Source organism: Gavialis gangeticus, unplaced genomic scaffold (genome assembly GCF_001723915.1).
Source record: "Gavialis gangeticus isolate Ggan-Ray unplaced genomic scaffold, GavGan_comp1, whole genome shotgun sequence".
NCBI classification, from domain to species: Eukaryota; Metazoa; Chordata; order Crocodylia; family Gavialidae; genus Gavialis; species Gavialis gangeticus.
The window spans coordinates 41,464,759-41,489,290 of record NW_017728998.1 but is presented as its reverse complement, the minus strand read 5'-3'; the positions used below and the strand labels follow the sequence as shown (position 1 = coordinate 41,489,290).

The 24,532-nt window shown below is 43.4% G+C and overlaps 2 protein-coding genes across 2 annotated transcripts in view; one reads left to right on the top strand and one right to left on the bottom strand.

Moving 5' to 3' along the window:
* SLC38A8 (solute carrier family 38 member 8) overlaps positions 1-16,934 on the top strand; it is a 36,748-nt gene extending 19,814 nt beyond the window's left edge. The window contains exons 2-10 of the mRNA XM_019505753.1: positions 4,178-4,376; positions 5,391-5,544; positions 7,015-7,119; positions 7,401-7,458; positions 8,753-8,867; positions 9,476-9,623; positions 10,753-10,952; positions 13,206-13,257; positions 15,622-16,934. Coding sequence (XP_019361298.1) covers positions 4,178-4,376; positions 5,391-5,544; positions 7,015-7,119; positions 7,401-7,458; positions 8,753-8,867; positions 9,476-9,623; positions 10,753-10,952; positions 13,206-13,257; positions 15,622-15,724 — 1,134 coding nt within the window. The 3' untranslated portion in view covers positions 15,725-16,934. The remainder of the gene's footprint in view (positions 1-4,177; positions 4,377-5,390; positions 5,545-7,014; positions 7,120-7,400; positions 7,459-8,752; positions 8,868-9,475; positions 9,624-10,752; positions 10,953-13,205; positions 13,258-15,621) is intronic.
* Positions 16,223-24,532, bottom strand: part of NECAB2 (N-terminal EF-hand calcium binding protein 2) — a 437,799-nt gene continuing 429,489 nt past the window's right edge. The window contains exons 10-13 of the mRNA XM_019505752.1: positions 23,485-23,597; positions 21,516-21,593; positions 18,783-18,874; positions 16,223-17,540 (exon numbers count right to left, since the gene is read on the bottom strand). Of these exons, the coding sequence (XP_019361297.1) occupies positions 17,512-17,540; positions 18,783-18,874; positions 21,516-21,593; positions 23,485-23,597 (312 nt within the window). The 3' untranslated portion in view covers positions 16,223-17,511. The remainder of the gene's footprint in view (positions 17,541-18,782; positions 18,875-21,515; positions 21,594-23,484; positions 23,598-24,532) is intronic.

Genomic DNA, 24,532 nt, shown 5'->3' with positions numbered 1-24,532 from the left:
ATTCTATCAGTGTGCTGCTTGTGTTACTTGTGTTTCTATATGGAATTGTATCTCTCCCTTGTGCAAGTCCTCACCCCCAATCTTGCAGGACTTGATTTCAATGGGGCTGGGTTCCTCTAGCCATCAAGTCAGTCAAATACATACACACACACACATCCAGATTAACGTGACACGCCTGACCTGGCTGGGTTGATCAGCATGTACAGGCTGACCCTGTCATATGCCAGGAATCAGTTCATTAAGGTGCAGTCAGACACAAGCAGTCACATAAAATGCAGTCAGACACAAGCACACAGGTGAACAGAATACCTCTGAATCAGGCTGGGTGTCCGGCATAGGTGACTGGTAAGGGGTACGTGTCTCCCCAGCTCACAGGGCCAGTGCCCCCCCGATGGCTGACACTGACACTATCGACAGGATTGGTGGCCCCCCAACAGGGCTGCTGCTGCTGGCAAGGGCAGCTTCTGTGGGTGCCCCCCCAGATTCAGAAGGCACCAGTCACTTGTGGTGTCCAGCAGACACCCTCATGGGCCAGCATTCAGTTCATTAGAGCACAACCTGGGTCATTAGAGCACTGAGCCAAACTGGGTCAATCAGCCTATACAAGGTGTTCCCCTTATGTGTCTCAAACTCAGCACATCCCAATCTTTTGCCCTAACTGTCTTAGTAGTGGTAGACTCTTGATGAGCAGACCCCACAGTATTTTGGGGCTTTACAGGGATCTTTGGTGTAGGTAAAAGAAGTGTTGCTGCATAGCAAGTGGAGAAGGGGAAGCAGAGAAGAAAAATACACCCAGTTACCACCAGTTTGACTATAAAAGTTATTTATTGCTATGTATATGAAATTTATGATGGTACTAGTAATAATAGCCATGCAAGGAAAAACAAACAAAAACAATTACAATATTACTCTGGTTCAGTTGACTATTTGGGGGGAACCTAGCTCAAGCTTAACTAATAAAATTCAGGTTCAGAAAGCTATGCCTAGAGAGAAAAAGAGAAAGAGAGGAAGAGCGAGAGCTGCGAACAGTTTCATGCCTGACTTTTAACTTGATGGAGCTGACCATGGATGAAAACAGACCTTTTTTCACAGATCTGGTCAATCACTCCATTAATCATTGGGAACCTGGGAAAGAACTGGCTGTCAGGTTGAGGAGACTGGACAGCTAGGCAGGCACTGTTTCTGCCTTCAGGTGCCTTGGGGTAGGACTCCCCTCAATTCAGTCACCTAGGCCTTGAAGCCTTCTGTCTTATAGTTTATCTCTGGGGGCATAGGTTTAACAACACAGGTCGTTCATGGGAATCTAAGTCATCAGTGTCACTGGGGTAAAGGGCTTATAAGAAAGGATTACTGCCCGGGCAAGTTCTGTCTCAAGGTGTTGCAGCTTTCTTGTGTGTGTCCTTTTGTTTCCTCCCCTCCCCATTTGATCAATAATATCCAGTATATAATATGGGCACCTTAAATGTCACCATCAGTGTAGCTGACTGGAATGACTCTTCTATGTAACAGATTTGTTCATGTGACTTGCATATCAAGCATACATAAGTATCATAGAATCTGTTACTATTGCATGAATTGGGAATGAGATGCCATTTTAATGGAGTATCTTGTCCTTTCTTTTAATATTATGTCTCCTAAAATGTGTAGCAGGATGCCTTAGGGCTTCATTAGCCCGTTTTGGCCAGACCATGTGACCATTCTCTCAGTCGCATGGAACTATATACTGCAATATTACTCAGGACATGCAAATACACCAGAATGTCTCATAAATGTGCATGTTCCCAGGACGGGGACCTCACTTTGATGCTGAGGAGAATCTTTCAAGAGATGCTTACTATCCACAACACAGGCTGAAGTCCATGGGACTTGGGGCAGCTCATCCAGAATGAAAGTCAGCTGAATACTGAAGTAGGGTTGGAGTGTTGCTGTAGCTGTGATGGTCCAGGAAATATGCAAGGAGCAATAGTTTTTGGTGATATGTTTTATTAGACCAGCCATATAGCTTGACTAACATCTCTCCTAACTATATTTAGGTGGTCCAATACAACATATTACCAAAAACTCCTTTGCCTCTCTCACATTTCCTGTATGATCACAGCTGCAATAGCATTTTAACCCTACAACAGCAAGGAGGGCATAGAAAATTGCTACCTACATACATGAGAATGCAATGGGAGTTTTGCCATTAACTTCAGTTGGACCAAGACTGATCTCTTCTGGATTAAATTAGAGAATTATATTTTTCTTTCTCTTTTATGTATTTGACAGTAATTTCAGCATATAATCAGTTTTATTCTTTCCCCTTTAGAGTCAATCGGTTTCTCATCTGGTTGGAATAAAGGTAGCAAAGGGGAGAAAACATTTCTAAAAAAGGATTGTAACTCCCCTCAAAATGTCATGGGGAGCTGGGTAACTATCAGACTTGAAATTACTTCTGATTCTTTTTCTGTTTTTGCTGACTAGGTTCCAGATGGCCTGCTCCTTTAACTGTGATAGCAGTCAGGCACTCTGATGGAAGCAGTGATATTTCTTATTGTTGACTAGCCAAACCTCTGGTAGTTCATCAGTGGAGAAATGTGAGTCTGAAAAGGAGAGAGTATAACAATCCTAGGTGGTTCACATCACAAGCAGAAAGTGAACCTATGGTGCAGAATAAGAATTCTCCAAGGTTTGTTGATAAGTTGGTAGCTGCTTTTAAATCTGAAACCTGCTCAAGCTAAATCCGTATGCTTTCTGCCAAGAGTTTATTGGAGGACAGCATAAACAGTGACAGTTTATTGGGGGCAGCTGCAGTCTCTTAAAGAATACACAAGTGTCTGCTCAGCTGATGGATGAGACCTGCTTGGTAGAACAGCAGCACAAGTGCAAAGTAATGATTAGAAGAGTCCAAAAACTGGGATCTGCTAATATATAGGGATGAAAGAAGATCTTTGCCTAACGTTATCCTTCTCCAAACCACAGTTCCTTGTCTGCATCCATATAGGGGGAACAGTTTCCCTGCTAGGTCTTCTCTTTCCCATTTCAACATCCCTAATGTATTTCATATGTGACTGATTCAGAGTAGTAGCAACATGTTTATGCCCTGTTGTTTCTAAATGGCTGTTACTGTTGTAGCAGGGAGTGCCATCTTATCAGAAATATTTCCCTTACCACATGCTGCTATAAATAGGTGCTAATTGTATTAGCATCTGTGGAGTAAGATGCCTTTTATATACAAATACAAAGAGGTAGTTGGCCATTGTTAGTCTGAAATTAGGCAGAAACCAGGTCTGGGTGGCATTTTATAGATGAACTCAGGGGTGTGAAATGTAAGGCCCGTGGGCTGGATCTGGCCTATGAAGCCATGTAATCTGGTCCATGAAGCTCTTAGAAGGGCCAGGAGTTCAGGGGTGGGACAAGGACAGGGACTGCTGCCAAAATCTGGGGTACAGAGCCCTCCTGGGGACCAGTGTCAGCTGTGGGGAGTGAATAACAGCTGTGTTAACCCCTGTGGCTCCCTGACATGTTTGCTTCACCACCCCTGCTGCTTTCCCTGCTGCCCACAAGAAGTCCTGTTATCTATATCCAGCCCTCAAGGATCCCTGAGGTTCAGATCTGGTTGGGGGAGCTGGGTGAGTTTGACACTCCTGGATTAACTTGTTCAGAGAGAAATGAGCTTTCATAGTTTTCAGCCTGCTTCATCAGATGTTATGAATGGACTTGCAGAGAGCAGCGGTATTAAATAGAAAGGAATACGGTCATTCAACTACAAAAGAGAGGGAAAGAGGGAGGAAATGCTGAGAGAAATGAAAGTGAGTTGAAGCGATTTCAAGTGAAAGGCCAAACCACGGATTGACAGCCTTTGTCAGTGATTGCCACAAAATACGACTCCCAGGCCCAACGCCTTTCCTCTGTAATCTTTAAAGAGGGGTGTAATGATAGCTGGTGAATACCAGTAATTTAGTTCTGAAGCTGTGACATCTTTGAGGTTTATCTGCCATCCTGCCAGTGGTGCTATCTGTTTTCTGTTTGTTCTCCATGAGGGTGTGCATGCATACTACAGACACTATGTTTCCATAACTAAGCTGCCACTCTCAGGATTTCTTTAGGAAAGACTTTCACAACATGATATGGGTGTCTAGAAGGACCTGAGATGAGCATACCTCACTGCACTTTACTATGTCTTCTGTCTCTGCAGGGATCATTAATATTCCTAATCAGTGGCCTAGTAATCCTGGGATATGCCTCCTCCATTAGCACTCAGTCGACATACCAGGGTGTTGTCAGAGAGATCTGTGGATCGGCCATTGGGAAACTCTGTGAAATATGCTTCATTTTAAACCTCTTCATGATCTCCGTAGCCTTTCTCAGAGTTGTGGGTGATCAGCTGGAGAAATGTAAGTCTCTGTCTCTGCATAGAGCATGAATTCTGGAAATTAGGCCCTTCGTTCCCTTGACCAGAAGCTTAGATCCATTCAAGCAGACATGTTCATCCAGTTTCATGCCAATAAAACCATTATACATACAGCAGCCTTTGCCACTCATACTCTGTGTTGATGTGAGATATTCCACAGCAACAGAAGTGATTTCCAGTAAAGGTACTGGCTTTAAATTTCTGGGTGACCATCCTGAGGACACTATAAAGGGGGCCAGATCTTCGGAGTGAACTGAAGAGCCTGTCCTCTGAACAACTGGTAAGCTGCAGGCATCTCTGGAGCACCTAACATTATTTGCCACTTTAGTGAAATTAGACCAGTTGTGCCCAAGCTTTTGGCTCCATAAGTCAAATGAGTGGTGCAGGGCTGATCCACAGGCTGGATGGATGCCCTGCATGCTAGGATTGGGCCCTAGAAGTCTGGTGCCATCCGATTCTAGCTCCTACACCAGGATTGGGCCCTGGCCTGCCAGCACCACCTGTGCCTGGCCCTGTTGTGCTTAGATCAGGCACCCAATCCAGCTTGCTGGGCTGGGGGCTCCCTACAGGTCTGGAAATTTCATAGCCCACCACCAAATCTCTGGACCTGTGGGGAGCCTTGTGTGCTACATGACATGGTCCTGCAGGCTGGATTTGGCCTGTAGGCTAGGAGTTTAACACCATTAAACCATTAACTCTAGCAACACAGAGATAACATTTAAGGGTTGCAAAGTGTTTGTGGCCTGTTCCTTGTAGAGTTGGTGAAAAGAACCCATGAAAAGTTTACATGAAGGTAACTGCCTTCCTTGAGCAGGGCCATCTTCTCTGCCAATACTTCCCAGACCTGGGATTCTTTGGTGCTGGTGAGATCTACGACCTCTTCTCACTGTTACTGGGGCCATCTTTGCTTCTGCTCATTAGCATGCAACTGATGCTGAAATGCTGTGCCTCAGGGAATGTTCTACCCCTTGACCACCTCTTCCATTGTTCTTCCCAGTATGTGACTCCTACCTGAACGAGACAGTGAGTGAAGGAGGGCCACCTCCCCAGCATTGGTATATGGATCATCGCTTCACCCTGACTACTCTTTGTGTCCTGGTCATCTTTCCTCTGTCTGTACCTAGAGAGATTGGCTTCCAGAAGTACTCAAGGTAGACGTGGGTGAAAATAACACATCTAGCCTCCCAAGGCTATACACTGTGACCAAATGCACTCAGAAATCAATCCTGCAGAAGATGGTTGAGGGAATAGTGCTGGGTCACTAGCTGGGCTGCAGGGAATGGGATCTGCTGGCTGGTGTGCAGCAAGAGCCACTGCACCATGCTTGTACTGTGAGCTAGGAAGCAGCAAGTGGACACATTCAGGTTCACTTCATGTCACTAGTGAACCCCTGTCACTGCCTCTGGTCTTCTTAAGGTACTCCAGTGAGCCTCTGCTCCTGGCTGGCAGTGAGAAGAACTGAGATCTAGAATAGGCAGCCTTTGCATTCATTCAGACTGGTATCATGAGTCCACCCTTCTGGCCATTTGAGACTCCTCTTTGCCACTCCTCAGTTCATTGCAAGTGCAATAGCCTCAGCTTTAACTGCAGAAACACTTCTGCATCTGCATAGTGAACCAGGATGGAGTGGTTAATATTTTTGGACAGTTTTGGCAGCCTGCAGTATTGATCAGAGTCCCAAATGTGTACAGACGTGACCTGTCATTGGGCTAGGATTCTGGGAATTTGGCTTGCTCCACTGGAAAAATTCAAGTCAGTCTTTACCACACATTGGAAAGTTTCTATCTACCAAGTGATAGTAAGGCTAAATGGAAGGGGATGTTCACTAAACACCCTGTCCTAGCTGTTGATAAACGAGCAATGTGAAACATGAACCAGGGACAGCAGACATCATTGTAACATATTCAGATGGTCAGGGAGTATCATTTATTTCTGAAGCAATGCTGTTTTGGCCACTGGTTTCTATTGGCTCTGTAATGTCATTCAGAACCCCAGAACAATCTTGAAAGAATGCTTAAATCAGTGTCCTGGTCAAGCTGTAGCATGGGCAATGGTCCTGGCTACAGTTTCAGACTGAGTTATTAACCTGTCACTTTTGCTTCCCCAAAATTCCTGAGTAGTGCTGTTGGTGCAGTCCCCCAGTTGTTCCACCCCAGAGAAGGCTGCAGTTCAGTAGCATATGCAGTCACACCTGTTATTACTTCCCAGCTTTACAGAGATTATATTAAGTGTTCTAAAAAGTATGTGGCTTAGGGCTTGACTGCTCTTCTTTATGCCTATGTGATTTGGGAGCAAAATCAGTGGAGTGTAAAATGGAATGAGAGAAAATTGGGCCCAGTGCCCTGTTGGAAGTTAAGGCCTTTGTGTCTGTGACAAAGGTTTTTCTCTTTATGCAGAAACTGGTCTGGGTTTGGGGTGCGGCCTGCCAGTCAGATTTGCCAAGCATGATATTTTTCTTGTGCCCTTAGGCAGTCAGTCTGCCAGGGTTACTAATCCCTAGTATATTTCTTGATCTTCTTAGTATGTATGCCAGTTGACCCTTACTGAATGCCAAGGAGCCTCATCAACTCTTCACTCTGCACAATAAGTTCAATAATCTGATCTCCAGTTCTTTGTTTTAGTGTCCTTGGTACCTTGGCGGCGTGCTATCTGACCCTGGTGATTGTATTAAAATACTACTTGCGACCAGAGCATATTATCATGCACGAAAACCATTATGCCTCAAGGTAAGGGTTGGTGCAGCCATTTATCACTGCTGCAGGAATCTGTTTGTGTATCCTTGACTTGGCAACTACATCCAGAAGGCTAATAGCTTGAGCTTGAGCAATTAAGATGCTAACACAATCCATGGGCTGTGACTTGTGGGCCTTTTTAATGCAATGCATATAAGTCCCATCTTGTATTATTAATCTTTTGCTTAAGTTCTGAGTGTTTCTTTCTGGTCCCACTGAGATACTTTTTTCCTGAACTGCTCACCTGGGTAAGTCTTCCTTTCTTAATTTTGCAGGGCTTCTTCCTGGGCTTCCATGTTCAGTGTCATCCCAACCATCTGCTTTGGATTTCAGGTAACATCCCCTTGGATTCAACTGGTCTGTTGTATAGAACAATGTCCTAGCCTAGGGAAGAGCCTCCTGGGACAGAATTGAAGAAAGCAGAGACTGTCCTGCTGTTCCCCAGACATTGCATCCCTGCCTCCACAGAAATTGCTAGCTGTTAGGATGGGAATCTGGGGGGAGGAACTGATTGTTCCATTGAAGTTGATCGCAAATCTCGTGTTGACTTCAGTAGGGCAAGGAATTTACCTTGGGAGTGAGTGTAGTGCAAATATCGTAGAATCAAATCAAAGCCTGGAAAAGCTGTCAAAAAGTCATCTATGTAGCCTTTTGCACAAAGCAAAATCACGCCTGCCTAAATCCTCCCAGACAAGTGTTGGTTTAAATCAGTGGTTTTTAACTTGTGGTCCATGTACCCTTGAGGGTCCATAGACTATGTCTAAGGGGTCTACGAGAGATGACTATGATCAATCAAAAGTATGTGAATGCCCACACTTACAATTCAAAGAGCTCTGTACCTCCATTCAAAATGTTCAAAGGGGTCTGCAAATAAAAAAAGGTTGAAAACCACTGGTCTAAATATATAGTAGAGACAAGAGCATAAAACTTCAGCTGTGTTTTTCATTAATCACTCTGGTGGAGAGTGGGGAAGGCTTGGATTTTTCCCCAGTCACTCCCAGTGATGGACATCTTATCTATAAACAGGACTTTTAAATAAGGCCACTATGCACTCATCATTGTACTCATCCTATTGCACATGCATGTGCCCCCAGTGAGAATTATGACCTGCGTTCTCGAGTCAGAGCCAGTGGATTTCAGATACAAAGCAAAGCTTATATTGCTCCTGTTAGGTCCTGGGCTCAGTTCACTCTTCCTGGGGGTAATGGGGCAACACATGGTTTGTATCTTCCACTCCCCTGATCTCTGGCCCTGAAATGAGGGTGGTACTGAATCAAGTAGCCCCATCCAGAGGCAAAAAACATCTTCCTTCTTGCCTGGGGTGAAGATGAAGCAATCCTTGGCCCTTTGGTGACTGGGGAAAATCATTTTGAGGCAAGTGACCTATTGATATTGAAGGACCCCCCCCAGACATGTACTGGGTGATATGCCACTCACTGGAGCCAGTGTGCATGGAGTGGCTGTGGAGAGGGAATGGGAAGCCACAGGGGAAGGCTTGAGTGCAAGAAAGGTGGTGCAGAGGAAACATAAGCATAGTAACCTGCATCTGTGTGGTAGGAAGGATCTACAGCATTGAATCTTCACTCCACCTTCTTACAAGGGGATTATATTCTCTTGTGTATTTCAGTGCCATGAAGCCTGTGTTGCCATCTACAGCAGCATGTACAACAAGAAACTCTCCCACTGGATTATGGTGTCTGTACTCTCCATGATCATCTGTTTGCTCATTTATTCCCTTACAGGTAGCTTTTCCCTATCATATTATTTCATCCTCCCACCCTGGTCTCTTCACCCTCTCTCCCCATATCCCCAGTGTCTTGTCCCACTGTCTTAGCTCCACCCCCAGTTTCTGGCTCCTCATTATCTCTCTTGGCCTTCCCCCTCACTCCCTATTTCTGTTCCAGTCTTCCTCCAACTCCCTTTCCAATATCAGCCTCAGGCTTCCTCCCTCAAGGTTCCTTATCCTTGTCTGCTATTCACAACATCCACATCTGGCTCTTGTCCCCTTTGCATTTGAACTGGACAACTCTGTCCTTTGTGTTACTTGGATATCAGGTGGTGGTGGGGAGCAGGGGTGAAGCAGGGAAAGTACTGGTCCCAGAAGAGACTGGCTCTCTGCTCTCACTTCCAGCACCCAGCTTCAGCCTGGTCTGCAGCAGCAGTTTTTTCACTCTAAATGTTATGAAAAGGTCTTGGGCAGCCTTAGCACTAATCCATGCTGTGCCTATAATAAAGAACTGTAATTTATATTAAGTTACCTGGTGGCTATTTCTTCCTTCAGTCTCCTCACCAAAATGTTTGGGGGTCATATATCAATCCCTTGCTATGCTCTTTGGCCTCTATTTTCTAGGACTGTATGGCTACTTGACATTTGGTGGTGATGTTGCTGCTGATATTCTGATGTCCTACCCAGGAAATGATGTGGTTGTCATCATTGCTCGCCTACTCTTTGGTGTCTCCATTGTTACCATCTACCCCATCGTTGTCCTCTTGGGAAGGTAATAGGAAGAGTGAAGCTGTATGTGTATGGTGAGTGAAGTGCATGAAAGACTGCAGGACTGATATCCAGGAACAAGCTTATGCCCTCTGTGTCAGAATGGTATCTCTGGAATTCAGATTTCAGGGAGCGCACGTAGCTTGGGAAGAAGCCTTACTAATGGCAAAATCCCTGCCCACCCCCACTCCCCAGTTTTGTCCCCATACCTTCTGAGAGAGAGGCAACAAAAGTTCCTAACCTTTGGTTAAAATTTAGATGAATCTGACTGAATGTTGTCTATCAATGAATACCCTTTCAGACTTCTGAAGAAAGAAAGCTAGCAAACTCCACAGAAATATTAGAAGTGATAATGCATACAATACTGCACCCATGCAAGACAGGGAGGATTTCCCAGAAGTGACTGCTAGGCAGAGATACGTTATGACACTTGTGCTAACTGACCTGGTTCAACAACTTTTGGGAAGGGTTGGAAAGCATTGTTGTAGGATGCAGCAGGAAGAGGACATATCAGAAGGTTCAGAGAAGAGAATGAGAAAGCAGGTAGAGAATGAGAAAGCAGTAGCATCTTCTTATTGTATCTAAACCAAGGTGAGCCTAACTCTTGGGACCCTGTTCTCAGGTGGAACATCTAGATGCTACTGAAATATATATATATATACTAGGGTGTCTCTGGCTGTCATGCAGGGGGTGAGAATTTCTTTCCTTAAGGGCAAATGTGGCCATAAAACAGCAAATGTGGCCATAAAATGTGCCATACCCCATCTGCCCCTGGGAGAGCCTGTTCCACTGCAGAAGGTAGATGCTCTCCTTCTGTAGGCTGTGTAACATTGGAAGAAGGGGGAGGGTAGTGGAGGACCTGTCAACAGAATGCTTTTTTCATGAGCATCTCCCTGTGGCAGTGCAGTTCAGCTCTGTGTTGTCCTCTATTGCTGGCGTTGCCTAAATATCACAATCCAGCCCACAATATTCTATGCCTAAATTAGACTGGCATACAGAACAGTCAGTATCTTAAGTATGTAACTGTAAAGAACTGATTGTGTATGCTGTTAGTTTTGGAGCAAGGCAGTCAGAGTCCGGTGAAGAGGGGGAAGCAGAGTTAGTTATAACTAAGATGGCTTTGTCTGCATTAGGTCTGTCCTACGGGATGTCTGCCTGAACTCCAAGTGCAGCTACATGGTGATCATGGAACCTTATGAGAGATGGACGAGGATCATGCTGACTAGCACATGGATCATAGTCACGCTCATTATTGCTTTGTTTGTCCCTGACATTAGTGAAGTCATCAGTATTATTGGTGGCATCAGTGCATTCTTCATCTTCATCTTCCCAGGCATGTACATTGTCAACTGTGTGCATGTGTGTCTAATTAAAAAAAAACAAAAAAGACCGGGGAACATTTAATGATTTAGCTGCTATTGATCACTAAGGCTGTTCAACTTGCTTCACATGTTTGGCATGTCTGGGAGGAAAATGCTTTCCAAATCAATTCAATCTGAAAACCAGGGTTATGCAAAAGACTTCACTGAGTTACTCTCTGATTAGGGGGCCCTGGAAACTCCAGGTAAGTCTGAAAAATTACTACTAGTCACTCCTCCATTTGCCACTTAAAAAACAACTTTCATCTGTTCTCTTCCAGTTCCCCTCTATCACCTTTGAGATAGAGGAGGAGCAAGTGGGTTTTTTTTTTAATGTAGTTTACAGCAGAGGTGTCCAACTCATGGCCTCCAGGCTGCAGCCAACTTGTGAGGGGTTAGTGCTCCTGCTGTGCTAGGGTCAGGGGTCCCTGGGGCAAGGCAGCATGGTGAGAGGGGAATCTGGTGAGTGTGTTGCCCATATGATGGCAAGAGGGAGGTTCACACTGCCTGTGCGATGCTGTGAAGGGAGGGCTTGTGCTATCCATACAGTGGGGAGGCTATACCAGCCATGCATGGTGAGGCTCTTGGGGAGCCTGTGCAGCCCCTGGCTGCTCATAAGTTGCATGGCCATGGTTTATACAGCTTTGTTTGGACCTCTAGGTTGAAGAGCTGTAGAATCCCTCAACTCCTGAAAGCAGATTTCAGAGAAGCAACTGCTGTATGCAAACAGCAGTCTGGCTGTTTTGGTACCGTATAAACACCCTTTAATTGTGTTAAGTGACTTAGCTCCATTCCAGGCATAAACCCTGATTCTCAGTGTCCTGTATCCTGTGTAAGCATTTCCACTCCTGCAAGCTAGGTGTAATGCACTAACAAGTTAGAAACTGGGGCTTGTATATTTTTGGCTGTGTAACTGCTCATTCATCAGCAAAGGTATTCTTTTTTGTCTGTTTACTGCCTTCTTCAATTATCTTCCCATTTAACAAATGTCTCATAAGTTCCTTCATTAATCTTGTGATAAGTATTGATACAGGGAAGCCTATTTAGTTTGATTTCAATCTGTCTTGTGCTGGGTGTTTTTATGTAAATTCCCTTCTTGGAACTCCTTAAAGAATCACTTGCTAAAGAATATCCTTGACCTCTAGAGTAAAACTTTGCACAGGTTTGTAGGTGCCACTTCTGATGGTAGCTCTGGTCCTGAATCTACAATGTAGCAGTTAAGATTTGCAAGTCTCTCATATTAGCTGTAAATAACTGATGAACAATTTCAGTGTTCACCATGCTTAGTGGAAAACTGCATTACTGGAGGAATCTTCATCTCAATGTATGTAAGGTGATAAAATTAAGGAGGAAAGTTTAGTCAAGTTGCCCATGTATCAAGACAAGAATTCTTGTGAGTAATCTTTTATTGGACCAGCTACATGATGGGTATAGGCAAGTCTTCAAGGTATCACAGGCCTCATGTATCAATATTTCCAATACAAACTTAACTCTTTGATAGTATATGCAGAATGTTTTTCCAAGTTTTTGAGATGCTGTGATCCTAACGGGACCTACCTACTAGCTATGCACTTTTTCCCCTTGTGGTTGATACATAGAGGTAGATATGAAGTTTTAATGGATGCATCTGACCATTTGAAATGTATTGTTTTTTCATGTCACATTAAAAAACATTACATTCTCTACAGTCAAAGTATAGAGTACTTCATTTCCCTCTCTACTTGCATTTTTAATGTACTACTTCATTTTTCACACCTCTAGCATCTTTCTCCTCATACAAATTATATGCTCATTTTTTCCAAGTAAAATGTAGCTGACATAACTCAGATTCCATGTATCCACTTAACTGCTAGGAGTTGTATAACAGTTTAAAGTAACAAATTACGAGTGAGCTTTCATACTCCAAAGAAGAAGTTATGAAAACTAAATGATAAAAAAATCTTACCAAATGTCTTTAAATGGGGAGAAGGGGGAATGTTTAATTATGGCTCTAATAATTAAATGCATCAGACACAGGGATGATTTTTATCCATGCATGTTCTAGTAGCATTGAGTGGCAATGCACAATTGAATTAATATGCAGTTAATTAAATCCACTAATGCATGGTTCCTTCCTAACACTGCTTTCTCAGTGTTTACTGAGACGAATATCTGGGAATGAATGTAGGTGTCATAATGAGAGTTTTATTTTAGAACCACTACCAGGAATCTACCTTTTTTGATTGCAGGGCTGTGTCTGGTTTGTGCAATGGAAACTGAACCCATTGAACCACGGAAAAAGTAAGTTTATATGTACTATGAGGGTCTGGATAAAGGACGTAGCTAGTGATAGTGTAGAAAGCTGAACCTACTACACCACACACAACCCAGTGACCCAGGGCAATGGGTATAAAGTGTGATAACTGATGAGGTCCTTCCATTCCTATCTTTCGCTCTTGGCAATAAAAAGCCAGAAGGATGTGTGTATAGAAGTAAAATTTCCCAATTTAGGAAAAATTAGAGTAGAGCATTATTCTACGAGGAGGGGAAACAGTCTAGTTTCATTCTATAAAGCTGTGTAAACTTCAAAAGAGGGAGAGTGGTTAGACAGTTTTTAATGATCAAAAATGAAATCTTGAAAGATTTTCCCAAATAATCCAAGGTGAGCTACTAGAAGTGACTGATTTGACCAGTTTGGACAAAGGAACACAGCAGGTTCTCCTTCTCTTAAAAGCTGCCTTTCCAAGTTGCGATTTCTGCTTAAATTGAGACCATTTGCACCTTGTTTGGTATTTGGGGGGTGTGGCCGGTCAATCAAGCCACCATGGTGGTTCTATTCCCTGACAAACTGAAGTGCAGGCCCTGGGGATATGTTGGCTCTTAACATTTCTCTGCAAATATCTGTGAATTAGAAAAAGCCCCATGGAATATTAAAGCAAGATAAAAAGGTTCCTGAGTACAATCAGAGCATGTGTGTTTTGTGAGAAGAGGCTGGGGTAGGCACAGCTACAGAGACAGTTTAGGTTTGTGAATGCTAATGACTGCAGCCTAAGTGCTGGAGGAGCATGGGGCTTAAGACCCTGGTGAATCTTAGGCACTCCAGAATGGGAACCACACATCCAGGTTCTTTTGATCTAACCCTAAATTTGCTGCAGCAGGCAGTTTTCATAGCAAAGTACACAACCTTTTATCTTGCAATGCTTTATTTGAAAACTGCTGTTGCCTGATTAGAACTTGCTTTGTGAGTGGAATCATTGCTTTGGGGGGTTGGGTTCTTTGTCCACTACATGCTTCTCCCTAGGTATTTTTTTTACCAGCACTCGTGCTGCTCCACTTCTTGGTTGGTATCCATGCTTCTAGTCAAAGGAAATTGGTTGTAGTCTCCCACCTCAGTTCCTTGCAATAATATCCAAAATTATTGTGATCTACCCACAATGTTCCAGTGCTGGGCTTTGGGGACTGGGCTAGGGAAGGAGAGGGAGGAATGTTTCTGAAACACAATTTGGCTTAAACATATACTGAAGAGAAATCAACTCCAATTCACCCATTCACAAAAACTAGCATGACAGCCCTAAGGGAATTAAACCCTAAGGGAATTAAGCAGGGCATAAAAGTAGAGTGTTCACTTGCCCTACACAGGTAAAAAACCACCCTTTTAAAAGGAGGGTTAAGTACATCACTGTAAGCCAGAGGGTTAAGGACAGAATAGGATTTCTCTCATAGCAAGCCTCTCAAAATAGTTTTTGCATTTAAGTAAAGCTCAGGTTGACATTGACAGCCTTGCCCACCTGAAGAGAGTTGTCAGACTATCGCTCCCCTTGTCCTGAAATGGGTGAACATCTCACTCACCTGCTAGGTTTGTGAACAGATATGCAGACAGTAACTTGAAGAGCGTCCTCTGTTTTTTTTTCTACCCTAGCATCCAACTCCTCTCCATTAATTATGCTGTGATGTAGTGGAAATGATTAAAATGTTAAATGCAGGCAAGATTTTTATTTTTACTTCCATCAGAGAGATGGATCTTGTCATTACATGACCTGAGACTTAGGTTCTTTCTATAGTTGCTAGGACTCAGTTGTGCCACTGACACCACTGGGTGAGTGTAACATGAACACAGGAGGAAAGATCTTGTCCTGCCCCTAACCTCTGTTTCATTCATGGAACCAAATGCCAGAAAGCAACTAGGTTCCTGCATCTGAGTACTACAGCATTTAAGATGTGTGGCCCGTGACAAAAATCTTGAAAGTCTACATGCCTCAGAAAACCCAGCTGGAGAATAAAGACAATGACTTTGTGGGAGAGAGGTTGATTTATGTAAGATTTGGGTGCTCATTTGTTCATAGCTAAAAAAAACCTAACAGTTTGCTTTCATCCTTGAGAAAGAGATTCATTAATATTTGCTGAGGAGGACAGAAGTTTATCGCTGTCTGCTACATCAACTGCTGCCGCCCCTGTACTACCAGTTCTCCATAAGCGAGTCCCACTGTTCTGAGCAGGAGACTTGACTGACAGGGTATCTTTGGGCAGCACCAAGGCATTTTTTCAGACTTAGGCAATGTCTAAAGGAAAAGTTGTATTTAGGATTATGCTTACCTTTACACAAGGGACTTGTTTCCCAGGGTAGCTTGTCATGGAATAAATTCTATATTCTGTTTATTTTTCTAGGTCCTGTTTAATTGTCTGGGGGGTCATCTCTGTCTTCTGTGGAGCTTTCATCTTTGGCCAAAGCACAACTATTGCCATCATGGAGTTGTCCTATAAACTCTAGGTGCTTTTAGCAAGGATACTCGCAACTTGATCTCCTGTAGTCTGGTCCACTGTGACCAGCTTGGTGCTATTTGTAAAGAATAACACCCCTCCATAGAGGACAGTTTGGAGCATCATTTCCAAGTGATTGACAGGAGTGCCTTCCTTTGTAATTTAATAAATCCTTTTTAGCTTTTTAACAAAATAAAGACTGATTTTACACAATGTGTCACTTTTTCCTGTCTGGTAGGTCCTAGAGGTCTATATGGTAAGTGACAGACCTCTTCATTCAGTACAGCGTGTGCCTGATAAATTTTGTACTAATATACATATGCCACACCATTATCACCTCATAGAAAATGATTCTGTGCAGTAAGAAGGCAACAGTTTACCAGAAAGTCATGAATTTCCCAGCTGTCATCAAATTATTTTAATGCAAATATTTTTCTTCCAGGACCGCAGAAATCTTTCTTACCATTTCCCTCCTGAGGAGCAGGAAGATAGAATAAACCACTGCAGCTTCCCAATGAGATTTTATTTGGTATCTCTAGTACTTAACTGTACATATTCTAATATTAAATTGCTTATATGTTGCTTAATACTGATACCCTGTAGTGTGCTACGGTTTTAGAGCCAGGTACATTTGCTGACATACATAGAGAATAATATCAAACATTATAGTCAAAAGTGAAGAAATAAGCAAGCCTGCATCTCAGAGTTGGTTCCCCTGCAGTAGTTCCCATTAAAAACAAATAAAAAATGCACTAAACTTAGTAAAGGAACAGATTGCTACTTTCTACAGCAAGAAGGCATCTATTGTACATCAAGGCTTAGTTAGCATGCACTGGCTTTAAAGTGAAGGAAACTTCAGTCTGACACAGGAACTGGAGAAGAGGAGGAAAAACAGTTTTCATTTTCCTCCTGATTACACAGGACAAAACCAATGATTAAATTAAAAATCTAAAAATGGTGCATCAATTCTAAGGCAGAGTGGCTCTCCTTCTCAAGTTAGGCCTGTTCCACTAGGTAGCTCTGAGCTGCTGATACCTCACAGCTGGATTTATTTCACAAGTAACTGGCAAAGCTGAGTTCTAGAGAAAGGGTACAGATTGCGTTGCAAAATGTATTCGTACAAGCCTACTAGATGAAAAAACTAACGTATCTGGAACAAAACTTTCTGAGTAGAAGTGGCTTCTTCTGGCCTCATCACAGGAAGGGCTGGCCAGACTGAATCATACTGTTGGGCCCATGCTCCAGTGTCCTCCCTATCTATTTTCTGTAGTGCCAAAAAACCTACTGTTTTATTGAAATCTATGGAAATTGCAGCACTTCTGAAAATTAGGCCATTGCTGCTGAACAGTCAGTTCTGAGATTAAGGCTTTGGCCACGTGTTCACTTATTTAATTATTCCCACCTTACTGAGAATAATATAGAAGTTTTGCCTAGTATCACAGAGCCTAGAAGAGACCCCATAGCTCTGTGGTTTCTCAAACAGCAACAAGGCTCTGGTGATGAGGAGGCAGCCAACAAACTCCACTCCAGCCCTGTTCCAGAGATGGTCTTTGGGGAACTGTAAGGGTTTTTTTGTTTTGGTTTGTTTTCCTTCACTTCAAACAGCAAGCAAATACATTTCTGACATTCCTGGTTAGAAGTGTATTCAAAAGACAATACTTGTAACAAAGTCATTAGAAAAGACAGGAGTTTAGTCCTCTGTAAAGGAAGAGAAAATTCAGAAGACAGAAAAAGACAACAAGGTGAGAGTCTGAAAGTTGCACTGTTCACCTTTCTGTGTCCTCTCCAGGAATGCAGTTAGTCTCTGTTCAGAGTGCACCAGGCCGCTGTGAGAAGAACACAGAGTCAACTCAAGTGCTCAACATCTTCCCCTGAGCTTTGCAGGCACAACAGCCAGCCCAGGTGGAAGACTGAAGGATTCATCATCAAAGCATTTCGAATGGGCAGAACTTGATTTTGTCAGGCAAACCAAAGCATGCAGGAGAAAAAGAATGCGTCTCACAGCTCATAGGTCAAGGGATAAGAATAATGGGTATAAAGCTGGAGGAGTCACATCCTTGAATTAAACCACCCCTCCCCCATGTAAATTAGTGGAATTTTGCTATTAGCTCAAAATGGAGTTGCTTATGTAATATAACATCACTTTTTTTAGTCCCTGGAGATCTTCTAATGGATGGGGCTTAGTTTAGAAGGTAGTTACATTTCATGGCCCCTGTGGGAACTAAGCAATTATCCACAGGGGAAAACTGAGACCCAAAATGAATAAGGCCTTTTCATTATACATAAGTTGAAAGTTATTCCTTTCATGATATGGGGTTGTGGAAGTATTACAACTTGTGGAATATGGTTATATCATTATAACTTATTCCCACTGGGGGCGAGGGGAAGGTGGCCCATAACTTTGGCAGTAAAAAAGAAAATCTACTTGTAAATGAGTCAGCACTTGTTGGTATTTCCTGGGGTTTTACCCAGAAGTCAGACTTTAGAAATTTGGCACATGGGCAGTGCACTCCCTGTCTGGCAGTGAGAAATAGGGTCTGTTCAGTATCTTATTTCTGTCCTTGAAAATGAAAAGCTCTTGAATAAGCTAAAATCCATAATTTGTTTGCAATTCTACATGCAATTTCACACTGCTCTGAGAGATGACAATGAACCCAATGGAACTGACTGGCAATCATGTATCTTGTGCAAAGGCATGGCTGACTTTGCAAACAGTGTAAAATGCTACCAAGAGGTAAAGAGCATAGGGCTGCAGAGAATCAGGCCATCTGTGTGCAGCCATGTGGAGCTGCAAGGTGTTTTAATGTCCACAACTTAATGAATTTATAGAACCTTCACATTCAGTTTGCGAATGTCTCAACGAAGTTCATGTAAACTTACTATGAAGGGCAGATAAAGTCTTGCAGAGACTGATGGAATTAAGGCTGCCAGACTTCAGGGTGACTAGTGAGCAAGGGTCACTAGCACTCAAGCTGAGATCTAGCTGCTTAGTTTCTTCAGGGGCTTCTGCCTCTACTGGTAGCTTTGTCAAGGCCCTTCAGGTGTTAAGATACCTCTAGTGGCTTTACCTGGAACCGACACACTGGAAACAGCTTCCGGCTGAGTCAGGGTGTCCACTTTCACATGCTGGAACCCTTTGCAGGCAGCGCTCTGCAGGTGTCTGGAACAAAGATTAATAAGTGATGAGTCTTAGCCTAATGTAACAGGGTAAGAGCAGCTATACTGCTGTACATAGGGCAGCTGTACTGGGGCCTCTCATTGCCACTGGAAGTTGCCAGTAGCAATGACTAATGGCACTCATGACATGTACGGTTACATCTCCTTTCTGGTTTGTTCTCTAGGTCAGGGTCCCTCCTCTTTTAGCTTGCCAGGATTTTTATATTAATTTGCAGCAATCCTGAGGGTTCTCTTTTTGTGTGTCTTCCTTATCTTTCCAGTAGTGTAAAAATGATGTCATAGCCATGATGGTTCAGAAATTGTGAGAGACAAGGATTTCTTAGGGTGATATCTTTTATTGGACTAACTAGTCCAATAACGAGTCAGGAGAAAATTCGACTCTCAGTAAGACCTGACAAAGAATGCCTTGCATTCAAAAGCTTGTGTAATTTTATCCCAATGACACAGTTAGTCCAACAAAAGATATCACTATAAGAAATCCTTGCCTCTTGCATTATCTTTCAGGCACACTTTTCCTCGTTCTCCACGCAGTGTACAAATGTTTTCATACACAAAGTACAACACAGATTCCAAACTTTGGCCCTGAGCTCAGCTGAAAGGAGTAAGGGAACAGAGGAGAGCAAGAGTCATGAAAAAGACAAGGCTATTTGCATTACCTGAACAGATGGAGGATCTATGTGGGCTGGGATTACCCTGTAGGGTTGACGAATTCTGTAAAACATCCTATGCAAAACTTTCTCCTGACATTTGTAGTCAGAGGGCACTTAGCTAATTAACGTGATTTAAAAGGTAAGCTGGTTTCATGTTAGTGTCAGGTAGAGTAAATTAGCAACTAACAGGAAGCAGGCCTGTGCCAAATTTTTAGACAGGGGAAAGCCCATTGTGACCGGCCAGATCCATACAACAGCTCATCCTACTGGGAGATACTGGTTCAATACTGGTTCAACATGAGCTGTTACAGGTTAAGGTAACAGCTGTTACAGGTTTGGCCACTGTTAGCAAATAAAACATGACTGAAGTTAGTGGGGTTTGCCCTCACCCTCACCCTCTCCCTTCCCCTCCACACATACACACTAGGGCTGCAGTTGCCTCTCTTTACACTACATAATATAACACTGGCCTCTACTGTGGAGAATCAGAAGCTGACTTAAAAATAAGAAACTGTAGCTTTTATCTAATGTTCTTCCTCATCTCATGGAACTACTGGCCCCAGAGAGTCAAACAAACCTTTCTTCAAGTCCTAGGACTCTAAACCAATGATAAAATCCAAGTATTTGTTGGCTTTTCCATCATTTAGTTTACTTTTATGCTCTGGGAGATAAGTGGAAATATCAGCACAACAATTTAGTCATTTCTTGGGCTGAGCTGGGAAACCCTAAATGATTCCCTGGTTGCTTTCACAGAATGGAGATGCAAGCAGAATTTTCCTTAGCCTCTGGGTGGCATCAGTGAACTACTTCTCAGGAGCAGTTCCATATTCAGGCTGTATGGTCAAGCTGTGGTCACTGAGAAAAAAAACCCATGGCATCAGTGAGCCTTAACTTCCCCTCCCTTGTGTGTACTTGCAGCCTGTATGCTTGACAGTTTCTCATTGTCTTTCTAGCTTCTTGAGAAGTCCCCATGTCACATGGTTGCCATCTTTGATCTTCCTACCAATCTAATACAGCTCAGTTGAGCCTGAGGCTTCCATGGTCGTTTTGGCTCCTACCAGCCAGGGATCCAGGACAAGTCACATTGCTTTCTGGCACCTGTTCGCCTCGGGGCTTGCTTGCAACGCCTCAGCTTTCTCTGGATGTTAAATGGCAAGGACACCCATTTTTTAAAAGGGCTTAAGTTTTTTCCAATACAAGGGGATATTGATTAGGACACTGTTTGGGAAAAACTTCTCATTCTGCCTTAAACCCTGTATTTGCAGAGAATATAAATACACAAGCCTGTTCAGGTAACTAGGGCTGTCCACCAGCTTCTGCTGATGCAAAAAGCCTGAAATTCATGTCACCTGTTGTGTTTTGCTTACTATGCACCAAAGTGAAAGGAAATCTACCAACTAAGCTGAGAATACCCTTCCTCCATGTCATTTCCACCACCATTACTAACCCCTTCACACTATGGTCATGCTTGACCAAAGATTCTTATATGAAACACAAGAACCATAAGGTAGTATTTTCTTTTAAAACTGCAACTGCTAATCTCCCTTTCCTGAAATTCCTTGTAGCAATTTCCTGTCCCATAAGCCTTTTGCTGCTCCCACATTCCATCTCCCCGTTCCAGAAAGAAACAGTTTTTTTGCCTCACTTGGCCACAGCATTTTCCCATCTAGGAGATACCAGATCAGGGCCCTAGCAGTAGTAGATATTAGCTATTATGTATAGTATCATAAACCCTATGCTTGGAACACGTCAAATGAAAAGCAAGATGAAAGTTAAAAAACACTGAACTTTTACATACTCACATGGAGAGACCAGCTTCTGCATTCGTGCACACACATGCATGTGCACACTTCACCATACAGGGGAATTGCATACACTCTTGCTTGTAGATGATAAAATGGCCCAAACCAATGCCTACCAGGTTGGAACACCCCTCACCTGCACATCAGACAGGATTAAATTTTGTTCTCTTACCTCTTCCACTCTTCCTCAGACTCCCAGAACTCATAGACAATGAAGGTTACTCCATCCGGGAGCCTCACTGCAGTTACACTGAAAAGGCAAAGAGAGAGTAAAAGCAACTCAATCATGATTTGTGCAAGACAGACAATTCCAGGCACCTCACTGGCCTGAGAACAGTAAGTGATACCCCATCAGCTTGTGTGAAAGCCACTACAGTATGGGAATGAATTACCCCAAGATCTTATATGTCCTGATTCCCATGCTGGCATCATGGCATGAGTTTGAGGCAAAAATACTTGGAGCACTCACAGCTCCTACTCATATGTGCAGAGAGCTGAGGATGCTCAGTATTTTTCAGGATCATGCCTGGAGGCTGAACAGCACAGCAACCAGGTATGGGAGTATGTACAAATTCATCACTGAGATCTGAATGGTAGCACAGATGATTCTGAAGTTTGCTGTCCCACTGCCCAAAATAAACTAATGGGTAGTTTAACACTGGTAGGCTATCACATCTGTTCTCAGCCTGAAATTGAAGCTGGCATTAAAATGTTGCTTTATCTTTCTCAGCAGGTGAGAAGCCAACTACAGACAGATTGCCTAGGTCACAGGCTAGGAGGAGCGATCAGGTGCATCTGATAAAAGCAGGGATTCTGTCTGGTGAAAGAGGGCAGTCTTGTTGCAAATGAGCTAGCCAGTCTGTTCCAGGAGCTTATAACAGTGATGTGAAGTCACTTCAAACTACAGCACTTTCAAGCACCTTGGAAAAGCATAGGAAAATCACCACTTGAGGACCCCTCTGAGCACATTGCTTCCTTTGCTTCTGCTTTGTCTCTTGTATATGTGAAGAAGGGAGCCCAGCAGTTAGTGCTTTCCCTTATATGCAATGACAGAAGACTTCACACAAACTCCTCAGGGGCACCTATACCCATGCCGAAGCTCTGCTCCATGTGCTAATTAGCATGCATCGGACAAGACTTGATTAACTGAGTCTGCTGTGAATCTGCTGGAGTGTGCTAATCAGTGTGCTCCAGCAGCCTCCGCGTCACATGTATTCAGTGTCCCTGAATTTCAAAATGTCGGCAGGGGAGCTTTAACTAAAGCTTGTCAAACAAGCTTTACTTAAAACTTCCCTGCCACCATTTTGAAGCATGGGATGCTGAATACGTATGATGCTGTGGGTACTTTAATTAGAGCATCCCCAGAGCTGCTCCCAGAGCCTCTCTAATTAAAGCGACATCCCTCCCTCCCACCCCAGGGCACATGTATAGATGTCCTAAGGTAGGTTTTTACTCCAAAAAAGGTGTGGTTTATTGTAAGTAACCCACATTAGCTTGCTTGAGTTAAAGTAATTGTGCAGATGAGGCAACTTGACTTTTAAGTCAGATTAGCAGCTCAACTTGAGCCCTAAGTTCCTCTATAGGTTTTAAAAGGAGCTGCTAAAGCAAGTTAAAAGTTATCTAACTGGAGTTTAGTGCACAGTATTTTTTTGCACTGAAGATAAACACTTACATATGGAAGAACATGCCAGACACATGTAGGAAATACATTTCTTCCAGATATACTAGCATTCCTTATGTATCCTGATGTCCTGGCTAACAAACAGCTGGACATATGCATGTACACCAGAGATAGGATATGTCAGCATTACACCTCAGCAACCCCCATTTATGAGGTTTCCTGACTGATGTTTGGGGTTTGATGCAGTGGCCATTTGCAAAATCTGGATCTGCCTCTAGCTTTAGATTTCAGATGGTCCTTTTCCCTTCTCCAGGCAATTATGATGGGGATTGGATTTGTGATTTTGTTTGGGGCCATCTAACTCTTGATTAAATCTACATCTGTACTTATGATTTATAATTGACAAGGCTGGTGGGATATGAACAGCTGAAGCAGTAGCTGTGCTATGTTATGCAATTAGATATTCATTATAAAACAGGTGCTCCCGCTTTCCATCAGAAAAGAGAAGAATCATACTTACTGGAAACAGTCCCTCTCTCCTGCCACAATCTTCAAGTACTGCTTAAGGGAGCTACAGAATTCTCCCAGGTGCTTCTGGGAAACTGTCATCTCATTCCGTACCAAAAGGAGATACTGTGAAGACAACACAAGTACAAAAATAAACCAGGGCATTTTAATAGAACTAGAAACAGACACTCCTAGATTGCTTTCTTTTAAACCAGAACCACAAAAAAGGGTTTCAGCTGTCAACTTTAGGTCAGTCATCTGGCTATCAACTTTAGGGTCTTCTGGCTCTGTTTAATTACCTGCATTTTTTGCTAGTACCTTAGTACTGATTCCACAACATTCCTAGCAAAAAAATGTCTACAGCTTGTTTAGTACAGTGGTTCTCAGCCTTTTGTATACCACAGCACACCTTAACAACTACTTATCCATAAACCGCCAAGCCTGGAAGTAGCATAGCCAGAACTGGAAAGAGCATTGTGTACACTGCTTAATATGGCTCTGTGTTGGTGCGAGGCATTGCTGTGCAGAGTTACCTGAGCAAACTCTAGTTCTGAAAAGCTTCCTAGGTGCCAGATCATATCATGTCATGAACTGCTCCACACTTAAAACTTCCCAGCCCAGAAGCAGCGTAGCTATGCTAGTGCAGTGCTCTGCTTGGGCTAATTAGCTCTGCCTCCCATCTGGGCTATTCAGCCTGCCCTCAGTGTTGCCCTGAAGTGCTTGTGCAGTGTCCTGTTTTGGGTAAGCATGCCTGGAGCAAGTCAGTGCCTCACGTGACACTGCTTGGCACCAGGGGATCCTTTGCTAGCCTGTCCTCACAGCTCCTCACAGCAATTCTGGAGCCTGGTTTTGATGAACTACTGGTGCAGAAGTCTAGAGAGTTCCTCTTTCCAACTCTTTCACTGCCCTACAGTACAACCCCATGCCAGTCATTTAATCTTCATTACCCCTTCCATATTTTATCTTTGTCTACTTGAATACTTCTTGCCTACAAGAAGCAAGGGGGGGCAGGAGTGTCCGAAAGCCCCCCTGGCTCACCAAGGGCGTCCGGGAATGCCTGC